Source organism: Salvelinus sp. IW2-2015, linkage group LG7, assembly GCF_002910315.2.
Source record: "Salvelinus sp. IW2-2015 linkage group LG7, ASM291031v2, whole genome shotgun sequence".
Lineage (NCBI taxonomy): Eukaryota > Metazoa > Chordata > Actinopteri > Salmoniformes > Salmonidae > Salvelinus > Salvelinus sp. IW2-2015.
In genome coordinates, this window is record NC_036847.1 from 10844896 (window position 1) to 10858692 (window position 13797).

A 13797-nucleotide genomic window follows, 5' to 3' on the forward strand; every position below is an offset into this window, starting at 1 on the left:
GGCCCGTCAGGAAGTCCAGTACCCAGTTGCACAGGGCGGGGTCGAGACCCAGGGTCTCGAGCTTGATGACGAGTTTGGAGGGTACTATGGTGTTAAATGCTGAGCTGTAGTCGATGAACAGCATTCTCACATAGGTATTCCTCTTGTCCAGATGGGTTAGGGCAGTGTGCAGTGTGGCTGCGATTGCGTCGTCTGTGGACTTATTGGGGCGGTAAGCAAATTGGAGTGGGTCTAGGGTGTTAGGTAGGGGGGAGGTGATATGGTCCTTGACTAGTCTCTCAAAGCACTTCATGCCCCCATGCACAAAGTGAGGTCCATACAGAAACGGTTTGTCAAGATCGGTGTAGAATATCTTGACTGGCCTGCACAGAGCTCTGACCTCAACCCTAAAGTTTGGGATGAATTAGAATGCTGACTGCGGGCCTGATCGCTCAACATCAGTGCCCGACCTCACTAATGCTCTTGCGGCTGAATGGAAGCAAGTCCCTGCAGCAATGTTCCAACATCTAGTGGAACGCCTTCCCAGAAGAGCGGAGGCTGTTATAGCAGCAAAGGGGGGGGCAACTCCATATTAATGCCCATGATTTTGGAATGAGACATTCCACGAGCAGGTGCCCACATTCTTTTGCCCATGTAGTGTAGATAGATACAGTAGAGCGATAGATTGTTTGGGTTATGCAACTTGGTTTGTGGAAAGAGAAAGACAGCTTTTAGGAGTGTGAACTTAGAGACAATGACATTTTACTGACTTTACTATTGGCTATAGATGTACAAGCAGTTGCAAACAACTCGCCATTTGAATACACGAGAATAGACTACAAATTGCCATTTGAATACACGAGAATAGACTACAAATTGGTTGGTGGTCGTTGGCACTGTCCGTGGTGCTGAAGGGGTGTACTTAATCCACACCTATGCCCATGCCTCTTAAGGTGCCAAAAGTGAATGCTACCATTTTCTGTTAGTCTTAGATAATAATCCTATACACCCATCCATCTGCCTCTGTCCATCCTTATAGCCACCCATATCCTGTGTGCGTGCACGCGTGTGTCTTCTAGCGCTCACTCCTCCGCCTCTTCTCCTTAACTCCTCCTCTTGACAGACCGCAGCCGGTTAGATCTGACTAGAGTGCGTTGTTCATTGTTCATTAACGCAGCAGCGGACAGCTTCCACCCTCACACGGATACACAACCATTTCTTCTCCCTCATCGCCTTTCCCGTCAGTTACCATGGCGAGCACAGTATCAGGTAAGAGTCGGGGAAAAGCTTTGTTATTTCAAGCATAGTCGGCTGCGTTACTGTAGATTTGGTGATGGCTCGAGGTGCGACCTGTCTGGGTGACTAGTAGCAACCCGTGTGGCTGCACTCACTTCATGTTACAGACAAGGCTACCATATATAGAGTCACCTAGCCTACCTATTGACTAAATGTTAGGCTAGATTACGCTGAATATACACTCAAACAGTAAAGCCTTTGATGGAATATTTCAAACGTTGTATAAACGACGGTCTTTGTGATATTGATGAAAGGTTACTGGTCCTGATGCAGATGAGACCACTCCTTTTGTCACAATGTCGCTTAGCGCGAGTTATGTTTTACAGCACAACTTGCGTCATTTCAAATAATGTAAGATCCCCAATATGACATACAGTAAGCAATTTCTGATCAATATTAATTTGTGGAAATGAATAGACTTTGATGGATGCATCCCACGGGCACCAATCAAAGCTCAAAACTGAAATGTTTATCCAGTTTTTTTTAAGTAAGCAAAGGAGTCACTGGAGACATAGATAATTAAAATGTGCAATGATATAGATTTGGCCAATTGTGGCAATACAATTGCTGAATAGGCTACTGATGTGGGGAGGTAACATTTTGGTCATCGGTTCTCTTGCTTGCAACTTACTCAAAAATTAGTGTAAATGTTCACCCAAAGTTTGAACATGTCTTATTATGATTGTTTTGTGTGTGTATGTGTGTGTGTGCTGTGTGTGTGTGTGTGTGGTGTGTGTGTGTGTGTGTGTGTGTGTGTGTGTGTGTGTGTGTGTGTGTGTGTGTGTGTGTGTGAGAGGGAGAGAGAGAGTAATTATATAAAGGATTATCTTCTTCAGAAGGATAAGTCACTAGGAGACAGCTATGCAACAAATGACAAGTAATTCATCAAATTTGTAGATTAGCTGGTATTGCTATTATACATATACCAAAGTTTATTGTAGTAACCAAACAAACTGTCCTCTAAAGGACACACAGGAGTAGTAGTAGGGTTTTCATAGACAAAACAGGAACCAAACACTAGATCTTTAGTTCTCAGCAGTGATATTGGTTAACCACACACGCACACACACACACACACCACACACACACACAACACACACACACACACACACACACAACACACACACACACACACCACACCAACACACCACACACACAACACAGACACACACACACACACACACACACTAGATAAACAAAGAAAGCATTTCTTACATTCTTAGATGGTTTGAAATCTGGATGGTTTATGTCTATGTCATGAAAAGGTTGTCAGGTGTGTTGTGCCTGGCCTAGTCCTAAATAGCCAATGTCACATGTGTATTGACTGCAGACCGACACCAGACATTAGCCACTAGGTCCAGCACCTGCTCACTAGAGCTCAGCTGGTAACAGGAGGAGAAAGATTGGTGAGCGAGAAGCCTCTAAGGCCTCCACCCTATCAGTGGGGGGGGGGGGAGAACTGGAGCTATATAAAAAGCCTCAAGGAAAGACACCTGGCCACCAGTGATATCTAAATTCTGCAGATTAAACACTTTGTCACCCCTCTTCCTGGTAGAGCTGGCCTATATCATGACTGTGTGTGTGTGTGTGTGTGTGTGTGTGTGTTGTGTGTGTGTGTGTGTGTGTGTGTGTGTGGTGTGTGTGTGTGTGTGTGTGTGTGTGTGTGTGTGGTGTGTGTGTGTGGTGTGTGTGTGGTGTGTGTGTGTGTGGTGTGTGTGTCTTGCTGTGGATCAATAGCTCAGTGCTGAGCAGTAGCGGCCACACCCTTAGCAACAGATAGAATCAGGGGAGTATACAACAGCAGTCCATGTGTTCAGTTGTATTACAGGAATACAGGTTATTTGTTCTGTACAGTGCATTATCTTATAATAATAAAGAATTAGCTAACTCCTCAGCTAAACGCATGCTTTATGCCCATTTTTCACTGAAAGCCTACTGTAAAGATGATACTCTCAAATGTATTACTTAATTTATATACATTTGTACAATGGTTTTACTGTAGCACTTTTGGTGGACAGATAGAGATAATGCACATTCAAACCTAACCCAAAACTAGCTAGAGTCAGTCCTTGTTTGTTGTCTCTGCCATTGTCTCAGTCCGGCTGGAAGAGAATTGAGCGAATCAAAAGAGGGAGGTTAAAGAACAAGCTCGCACTTCCTGTCAAAATTGAACTGCTTTGACCTTTGCGCTCTGTTCCAATCAATGGCCCAATTCCATTCTGATTATTCACCCCCTTCCCCTCTGTCCTGGTTGATTCTCCTTCTGGGATCTAAAAGTATCAAATAGGGTTAAGCAATATAGCGACTAGCTGGCCTATGTGGAGCTATAATCATATGTTTGCTTACACCCAACATAATCTGCCAATCCAGAAAGTTTGAGATCTATAACAAAGGGATACATAATGTTGATGGGAAGGGAACAATCTATTTTATTGGAACCTTCCCTTGGAATGTTTGGGGGAGTGATCACAGCTTGTGTATCTGTATCTGTTTCTTAAGTGGTCTAGAAAGTAGGTGAACCCCCTATGGTGTTCTTTGCTTCTGGGTGTTCTGTGTCTGCTGGGTTCCCACCAGTGGTACGTCGTTACATGCTAACTCGTTATGATCAAAGTCTGTTCTTTTGAAGTTGTACCTAGTCTCCTGTGAGGAGAGACTGAAAAGAGAGATTGAAAAGAACTATTTTGTAGCCGTGAATAGATCAAGACAAGAAAGGCAAGTGTTTACAAAGAAGAGAGAGAAAAGATAGTAGGATGGAGAGATCTGGAAATAAAGTGATAAACAATTCTGCAGAGGCTGCCAGGGTAACAAGAGCTTAAGGGAAGGAGGGGGAGAGAGAGAGAGCGAGAGAGAGAGAGTGGGGAGGGGTGCTGCTGAGCCAAAGGAGAAATCATATTAAGGTTTCATCTGGAAGCATGCACATGAAATATGGGCCTCAAACTACTTAATTTCCCAAGCGACACCGAGTTAGTCAGGCAGTGCTATTGGAGGAGATAGTATTCTATTACTGTAGAAGGGGGGCTTTTGGCACAGTATTTTGTGGATTGGGGATATTTTGTGGTTCATTTTTTTGTGGATTGGGCATATAGTGAAATAAATAGGATTTAAGTAATTGATTTCCTGAAATTGTGCCACAAAGTCTGATTTAGTTTTCTCCTGTTAGGTTACAGTGAAAATGGTTGATTAATCCAATCGTTTATGCATCATAGACTTATTTTGTGTTTGTGTGTGTGTGTGTGTGTGTGTGATTGGGGAGGGCTCATGTAGTAGATCATAGAGCATTGACTTTTTTGCTTCCATTGAACCCCTTCATGGAGCTGTTGGAATAAGCCCCACACTCCATAGACATATTCAGCACCTTGGTAAATATCAGCAGTCCCTTACTTTCTCTGATGAACCTACCTTCCCTACTGAGGCACTTAGGGCTCTGGCACTGCTGTAGAGATGAATTCTCAGCCTCTGCAATGTCAGCCATGTTATGGGGGTCTAAGGGTTTGTTGGCTCTCCACTGCAGGAGTAGACTGATGTTTTTTTGGGGGGACCACAGGGATTATTATTCCAAAGAAAACCAAGCAAGGACACCTTTCTAAAAAAGAGCATTTGAATAATTTACAATGCACGCCCACCAGCATGGAAGACTGTGTGTGTGCACAGCAGGAGGGAGGCACACAGCAGGAGGTGTGCGTATACTGATGTGTGTGTATGTGTAGTTTTAGCTTTGTGTGCATGAATCTGTGTGAGGCTTTAGCTGTGTGTGTATCTCTGTGTGATATGCGCGCACACGCAAATGGATGGAGGAAGAGGAGGATGGAAGTTGACATCACTCCTCAATAATTCAGCACATGACCAGGCAAAAAACAGCCACTGAGATTACCCTAGCGACCCAGCCTCGTTGTCGAAAATGTGCCTTCTCTTTAAAGGTCCAATGCAGTCATTTTCTTCTCAATAACAAATCATTTTTGGGTAACAATTAAGTACCTTACTGTGATTGTTTTAAATTAAAATGGTCAAAAAATATATATATATATTCTTAGCAAAATGCAATTTCTCAAGCAAGAATTTTGCTGGAACTGTCCTGGAGTTGTCTGAGAGAGGGGCCTAATTGGAGAAGCCTAATGGGAGGTATATGTAACCTGAAAACGAGCTGTTATTGGGAGACAGGAGGGCAAACTATCTTTCTTATTGGTCTATTAACCAGGCTTTCCAAAAATCCCACCAAGCCAAACAAACAAAAATGTCATGTGGTCTTTTCAAACAGCACTTACACTAAAAGTGCATTATCATAATTTTCACAATTTCACAGTATTATTCAAACTTTATAGTGTAGAAATATATATAAAACATGGTAAAATCACATTTTTGAGTGCTCTGCCCCTTTAAGAGTGCATCGTAAAGGTGTGTGTAGCTGCAGCCACAATCATCTGCTGTTTCCTGGCATGATTCAGGAAGCAGCTCAGCCCCTGCGTTCTATAAGGAGTAGGATGAAGTTTCCCCTAGACACTGGTCTGGGGTTCGTTTTGCATTTCCTCTACTAATGCACAAGGCTAGCATTTGGGGAGGGCAAACTGATCCTAGACCTTTACAGTGCAACTTTAAACTTTAAAGGGAGGATGGAGGCTTCCTGCTGAGAATAAGATGTCTGCTGCTCAATGCAGGACGCAGTTTTCTTCCTAAATAGAACTGCCAAGTAAAGTATTCTGGGGGCACGTGCACCTACAGACCCTTCTCTCATTCTCTCATTCGCTCTCTCTCTCTCCATTTTTGTATTTATACAGTCAGTTTCACAATGAGGGTAAACACAATACAATAGATACAAAATACATAAAATGTACAGTTGCTCTAAGGTACTGCACCCTGTCTTTGAGATGACATTGGAAGAATGTTTACAAAATATTCACAGAACATAGCAATTTATGCAATGAGAGCAGGGATGACAGCAAAGGTATAACACATAATCTTTCCCTTTTCAGATTTGACAATGCTCTGACCACTCTTGCTTTGCCATTTACACTGTAAATGTTACACAATTTAATGAGCATTGGAAAAAGTTGCGCAGTTGCTGACTCTCACATTTGGACAATATTTCTATCCTGCACAGATTCTATATTCAGGCGTAAGCCCTTTCAGCATCACGGTGCTGTCCACCTACACACAGACACTAGAGACACATGCTTAATTATCTCTTGCATTGAAATCCATCACACCTAGTTGTAATTAGTAGAGATCTGAGACAAATCAGATTTGTAGCAGATCTCTACAAATGTGGAAGCAGTGTTTAACATGGCAGGAACCCCATCAATATGATTTATGGATCATCTGCGACACTGTGTTACACGACTGCGATGGAAAGGGGCCTTACATGTGTTTGCAAGGCTAACATGGCTGAAACATTAACGGCACTTTGAAAAATGTTTAAATAAAGGATCCTTTTTTTTAAACTCCAGGGTGCGTGCTGTGCCCACTTTCCTCATGTACCCATGAGAGTTAGAGCAGGTCGGTATATCTGCTCCAACACAGCTGCTCCAACACAGCCTGCTTATCTATTCAGCAGCAGCAAGCCACCTTAAAAGGCATTGATCTTTAAGAGGAAGTAGTATTTCCGGGGGCTAATCGTCTAGACATGCTCAGGCTCCTGCCTCATTAGCATTAAAGGACGACTGACTTCAGACAGGACCAACACACAGGCAGTCATGGGGCGCGTCCCAATTATCTCTCCTTGCTCTTAGGGGTAAACGTACCCCAGGTTTTGAACCACTGGTGTAAAATACTACAGCAGATGGTGTCTTTCATATACAATATGTAGGTTGGCATGAGTTTCTTAACGCACCACAACTGAGCAGTACTTTGAGACGGGTGCTGGTGAATTCACTCCAATGGCTCACACACCCTGCCAAGCATAAAACAAGTCACACTGCAGAATGCACACCACTGAACACAGACTGCGGAGCACACGCTACTTACGTAACCCGCACTTGTTCAGTGGTTGCATTCAGTGGCATGGTTCCTACAGGGGCCAGGGAGGGACCATGTGAAAACTTAGGGGTTGAGGGGGTGGGGGGACTGCTTTGGATGAGATTAATATTACATGTTAAGTCTCTGTGCTGCTGTGGAGCAGTGACAGGAAGGGGAACATACTCAGCTGTAAAGTACAGTATCTTCATCATCAGAAGAGAAGGTGGCGTAGTCACACAATAAGGCAATTCAAATGGTGAAAGGTCACCAGTCTTCTATTAGTTGATTTGATTGATAGTTAGTGGATATTTCCATACTAGGTTGCACTCCCATATTAGTGGGTCTTTCCCTGTGTTTGGTGTGCTACAGAGAGTGCAGGTCATATTTTCCTTTAATTTGTGAAAGGAAAAACTGTCATACTTTCCTTTAAGTGGCTTCTGATGAGGTGTTACTATACATTGCCTTATAAACATTCATATAACACCTTAAAGATGAACTGGATAATAAAACTACAGGAGAGGCCTCTTAGCTGTGATATATTCACAACATATCACGGCCTCTCATACCTGTTTGCTTTGTTATACAGTTTCATAATGTTGACTGCATCTATAAGGTGTTGTGAATATCCATATGGCAAAATAACACTTCATAAGAAGCTACATTAAGTACATTAAGCGTTACCAAACCTTCTACCTCAACGGTATTAAATCCATTCAGCCCCAGTTCACTCCCCAAAACCTGACTACAGTACATCCTGGCACTTGGATAATCCCTTCATGTGTCCTATCAGCGACCTCCAGACAAACCCTGCCTTCAGCATAGAAGTCGTAAATGAAATTCCCCTGACAAACAAGCCTAAAAGCTACATGTCCCCCACATTGCTGATCATATCTTAGACCATAAATAATGAGAACACTGACCTTTAACACAATAGTAATTAGACCTGTATTGATTAAGTGTAACTGTGATCTGTAGGCTGCGTCTTCTCCCTCGCTTCTGCTGACTGATCTGGGTGTGAACCTTAGACAGAGCTTCATTACCCAGAGGGACAGAATGCTAAACAGTTGCTTTGTGTCACAGCTATTTATTTGGGGGGGGGGGGGTTCATAAGGGCATGCAAGGGAAAAAGGCTGTAAAACATTCAGCAATCTAGAACGAAAGTCCCTCGCTGTTTGTCTGTTTTTTTTCTCCGTTTGGTGCCTCATGAACACAACCCAATACTGTCTATTATCAGAGCTAGCCATCTTAAGCTTTGGTGGGTTAACTTTGGGCTTGGTTTTACCACAGTTATTGGCAGGGCCGGACTACCGCATTTGGTATGTTGCAGTTGTATAATGCTCTTCTACACATTTTGTCTTGAGGCAAAGAGAAAATGTTGCAGTTTAAAAGCAAATTTCCTGCAATTCTATACTTTTTGCCATGGGTCAGAGAGAAACATTTGCTGTTTTAAAGCTCATCTCATGCTATTGTTCACATTTTGTCATGAGGCTGAGAGAAAAATGTTTCAGTTTAAAGCTAATTTCCTGCTATTCTATACACTGCATTCGGGATGTATTCAGACCCCTTGACTTTTTCTATATTTTGTTACGTTACAACCTTATTCTAAAGTGGATACACTTTTCCCTCATCTATCTACAAACAGTACCCCATAATGACAAAGTGAAAACAGGTTTGTAGAAATGTTTACTAAAAATGAAATACCTTATTTACCTAAGTATTCAGACCCTTTGCTATAATACTTGAAATTGAGCTCAGGAGCATCCTGTTTCCATTGATCATACTTGAGATGTTTCTACAACTTGTTTGGAGTCCACCTGTGGTAAATTAAATTGATTGGACATTATTTGGAAAGCACACACCATAAGGTCACACAGTTGACAGTGCATGTTAGCGCAAAAACCAAGCCATGAACCATGAACCAAGCCATGAAGTCGAAGGAATTGTCCGTAGAGCTCCGAGACAGGACTGTGTCGAGGCACAGATCTGGGGAAGGACTCTGTAGTATCTTAGAATGCTTCTTAGATTCATGACACCGGACACGTAAATACATTTTAGTATTTCATTTGAACCTAGAATAACATTACCGGAATACACTTGGCGTAAGCTACCTAAGACTTTTTCCGAGCACGGTTATGTGGACAGACATTTAAACGGCTATGGAGAGCAGAAAGCAAACCCTGTATTGAGTTAATACTGCCTTCTATTGGTAAACATAATTTAACTCTTTAGCCTTATTACCAAGCGTTACGTCTGGAGGAAACCTGGCACCATCCCTACGGTGAAGCATGGGGGTGGCAGCATCATACTGTGGGGATGTTTTCATCCTTGATGAAAACCTGCTCCAGAGCACTCAGGACCTCCGAATGGGTTGACGGTTCAACTTGCAACAGGACAATGACCCTAAGCACACAGCCAAGACAATGCAGGAGTGGCTTCGGGACAAGTCTCTGAATGTCCCTGAGTGGTCCAGCCAGAGCCTGGATTTGATTTGAACCCGATCTAACATCTCTGGAGAGACCTGAAAATAGCTGTGCAGCAATGCTCACCATCCATCCTGACAGAGCTTGAGAGGATCTGCAGAGAATGAGAGAAACTCCCCAAATACAGGTGTGCCAAGCTTGTAGCGTCATACCCAAGAAGACTTGATGCTGCCAAAGGTGTTTCAACAAAGTACTGAGTAAATTTTCTGAATACTTATGTCTATGTGATATTTCAGTTTTTTATTTGTAATACATTTGCAAAAACATTTCTAAAAACCTTATGGGGTATTGCGTGTAGATTGATGAGGAAAACAAACAATTTAATACATTTTATCAAAAGCCTGTAACGTAACAAAATGTGGAAAAAGTCAATGGGTCTGAATACTTTCCGAAAGCACAATTTTGCATTGAGGCTGAGACAGAATTTTGCAATTTAAAGCAAATTTCCTGCTATTCTACACATTTTGCTATCATATGCTATCTGGGGGGGGACGACGACACACATATCCCTGCGTGTCCGTTCGGTAATCCGACCCTGGTTATTGGATTTGCATAACCATGCATAGTGGTAAAAGTAGATTACAAGTATCTCTAGCATTGTAATTACAGTATGGGTAGCACCAGGGACACTCATTCTCTCTCTCTCTCTCTCTCTCTCGCACACACACACTCACATGACTCTGCCAAAGTGCTGAAATTTAAAAACTAGTCCAGTTGGCAGGTAATGCAATAGTCTCTAACTCAATCTGCTGTGAAAGTGCCATTACTGCACTTTCACGTTTTTATAGCAGACACACCTTCAATCTCATCCCAGCTGCACTGTATACAGCCTTGTAATACTAGCCTTCTTAACTACATTTCCTCCTAAAAAAACCTGGGGCCATGGTTGCCATGGTCACAAAGGAATATGGCAAATAAAAATAGGACGATTATTTTACCCTGTATATCATTGGAATATCTTACCATGTCTCTCGTTGTTTCCTTGTTCCTTAAAGCCTACACAGAGAAGATCAAGGAGATGTCCATGATGTCTCTCATCTGCTCCTGCCTATACCCCCAGACATCATACCCCACCACCAACTACCAATTTGGAGGTCAGCCCAAAGTGTGCTTTGTTTTTTAATGTGAATGTTGTATTTTGGCTTTAAATTCGTTCTTAGTCTCAAAACACTTTACATAGGATGAATTACCGGCCATACAATCTACCACCAATGTGTAGCACCCACCCATCTAGGGTAATGCACAACAGCCATTGTGTGTCTTATTTGTCTTGTCTCTCTCAATAGACCTGGAGGTGAAGCCCATCAACAAGCGACTGTCGGGCCAGTCCTTTGAGGTGATCCTGAAGTCCCCCACCGACCTGTCCCCGGACAGGCCCAGTCCCCTGGCCTCTCCCCCCGCCCTGACCTCGCCCCCCAAGAGGGACATCTCCCTGGATGAGCTGCAGAGGAGACTGGAGGCAGCTGAGGAAAGGAGGAAGGTAAGACAAGAGGATGGAGGGAAAGGAGGGAGGGAGTAAGAAAAGGGAGGATAGGGAGAGAGTGGGGGGAAAAGCAGGTGAGATAGAAGTTCATGGAGGTTGCTGAGGACAGGCGGAAGGTAAGAGATGGGAACAGAGGGGAAGGAGAGTGCAAGAGAAGGAAGTGAGGATGGGGGGGTGAGGAGGGGAAAAAGCATTTCAGGTTCATAGAGTTCATGGAGGTTGCTGAGGAGAGTAGGATGGTAAGAGAGGATGACAGATGCAAGTGTATGAAGGAAGGGTGCAAGTGTATGATGGAAGGGTGCAAGTGTATGAAGGAAGTCACGGAGGAGGGGAGAGGAAAAAAACATGTGAAGTATGTTAATTTAGTTTGCTGAGAGGTATTTTTTGGTATTTTATTAGGATCCCCATTAGCTGTTGCAAAAGCAGCAGCTACTCTTCCTGGGGTCCACACAAAACATGAAACAAAATACGAATGACATAATACAGAACATCAATAGACAAGAACAGCTCAAGGCATAAGGCATTTTTAAGGTAAGAGAAGGGAAGGCAAGGCAAGGGAGACAGAGGGAGGAAAAGGAGGAGGAGAGACAAGAAGCTGGTGAGGTAAAGGGCTATTGACTTTGCTGAGGAGAGACGAAAGAAGAGGCGTAAACAGGAGATTAAGTGAAATGAGGAAAAGATCATCACTCAATGGGGAGAAGGAGGCGAAGAAGCTGTAAGGAAAGATGAATGAGATGGGGAAACAAATACCAGTCTCTCTCTAGACATCCAGACCCTCTACTGAAATGCCAGAGCTGTCACACATGAATGAGCTTGGTTGTGTTCATTAGGCAACAAATGGAAGAAAAATGTCCTGGACTTGTAATACCTATTGTCTTTTTCCATTGCTAAACTTTTCAAAATGTTTTCTGTCGCATGCCCTAATGAACACAACCTTGAAAAAGAGACAGATATCTGACATTTCATGAAAACGTAGCAACCCATTGCTTCATCATCCTAGTTCAGTTAGGGGGATTTCCTGGGTTTTCTGTGAGCCTTTTTCTACCTTGCATTTCCACTTAATTAGAAAAACTGATGACTAATTATCGTTGTTGGGTGAGAACTGCTTCAATGCTTAATCGCTGCGTATCAGACAGACCCAGACAGACCTGTCATTGGGTTCCCTGAGGGAAAGAAAAGTCTGGGGAGCGCCTGTCATGGCTGCTGGAATATATCGTAGGGAGGAGGGAAATGTGTATGTGGAAGTCTGGGGGCAAAATCTGGTTGAATGCTTTGACAATAAATGATCAGGCTACTCATTAGCATTTTGATTCAATTCCCTGATATTGGGGAAATGATTTTATCATCAGTCTTTCCTACAACATAATAGGAACTGGATATTTTACCAGCAAACAAACACTTTAGCATAGGGATAGAAATTGGTTATGGTTAGGGTCAAGGTTATGTTAAGGGACAGGGGTTAAGTTAATTTAAGTGAGGTTAGGGTTACGGAAAATCATAAAAGTTAGCATTGGGTTAGCATACTACTGCCGTATACTGACATTCATTTTCAGTAAATATACACTGCTAACAAAATCTGTGCATGAAAAGAGTGCACTTTTTCTCTCTGCTCCCTAGTCCCAGGAGGCTCAGGTGCTGAGGCATTTGGCTGAGCGGAGGGAGCATGAGAAGGAGGTGCTGCACAAGGCCATGGAAGAGAACAACAACTTCAGCAAGATGGCGGAAGAGAAGCTCAACTCCAAAATGGAGGTGAAGAAAGCGAACCGGGAGGCATACCTGAACTCACTGAAGCAGCGGCTCCGTGAGAAGGTGAGGGCCTGTTTTGTTTTCTCTCCTCTCTCTCTCTCTCTCTCCGCTCTATCTCTAAGTCTGACGCCCCACCTTTTCTTGGTCAGAGAAATAAAAATCTATGCTCAGAACAGAACTAGCTAAGTACTCTGACATATTTCTAGGCTGTAGACAACATAACCTGTCACCTGCGTCTTGACAGATTTCTCTTTGTGGTGTTAATGGTTTTTCCTAGGAGATGCATGCAGCCGAAGTGCGCCGGAACAAGGAGCTGCAAGCAGACCTTTCTGGATAAGAAGGCTTTACTGAAAGGAATTCCCATTTCCCAGCTTGTGTGAAGTGTGTTTTTAGCGAGGAATTATTGTGTCAAAAATCATAATTCTGCTCTACATCCTGCAATCTCATCTGTCATTCAATAGGGAACAAGTTTACCTGCAAGATATCACAACTGTCATAGCTCTTCATCTCTCTACACATCCCTACAGTATAACATTTTTTTCTCTCACTAAAACATCAACACCACCAGCATTTCAAACAGTAGATTTTAACATTTCTAAATGGTTGGAATACATTCTAATGGCTGGAATTTCAAATGTGCTGCGCACGCCCACACACACATGCACAGACACAAACATACATACAATTCACACACATATAAACTCACAAACTCACACTGACATGCATTGCTTTTTACATAAATGGCATGGATTGTTGAAGGGGAGTCTGTCTTGATCTAACTGTGTAATGGACTAATAAAATGTGAGTGTACTGGATGTTGTCAATGTTCTTTTGGTTGTAAGACATAAGGTACTAAAAGGTAAC

At 43.0% G+C, this 13797-nt stretch overlaps 1 protein-coding gene across 1 annotated transcript; it reads left to right on the forward strand.

Moving 5' to 3' along the window:
* Positions 1 to 958: 958 nt before the first annotated feature.
* Positions 959 to 13748, forward strand: LOC111966370 (stathmin-3-like). The gene is made up of 5 exons (XM_023990954.3): positions 959 to 1248; positions 10700 to 10798; positions 10991 to 11184; positions 12805 to 12996; positions 13211 to 13748. The coding sequence occupies exons 1-5, from the start codon at positions 1230 to 1232 to the stop codon at positions 13268 to 13270; spliced, it is 564 nt and encodes a 187-aa protein (XP_023846722.1). The 5' UTR covers positions 959 to 1229; the 3' UTR covers positions 13271 to 13748.
* Positions 13749 to 13797: the final 49 nt, after the last annotated feature.

Excerpts from the sequence above, each read along its gene's own strand:
- LOC111966370 (XM_023990954.3), top strand. Across the intron at positions 10,799-10,990 it reads CACCAACTACCAATTTGGAG|ACCTGGAGGTGAAGCCCATC; the intron begins GTCAGCCCAAAG and ends CTCTCTCAATAG. Across the intron at positions 12,997-13,210 it reads AGCAGCGGCTCCGTGAGAAG|GAGATGCATGCAGCCGAAGT; the intron begins GTGAGGGCCTGT and ends GGTTTTTCCTAG.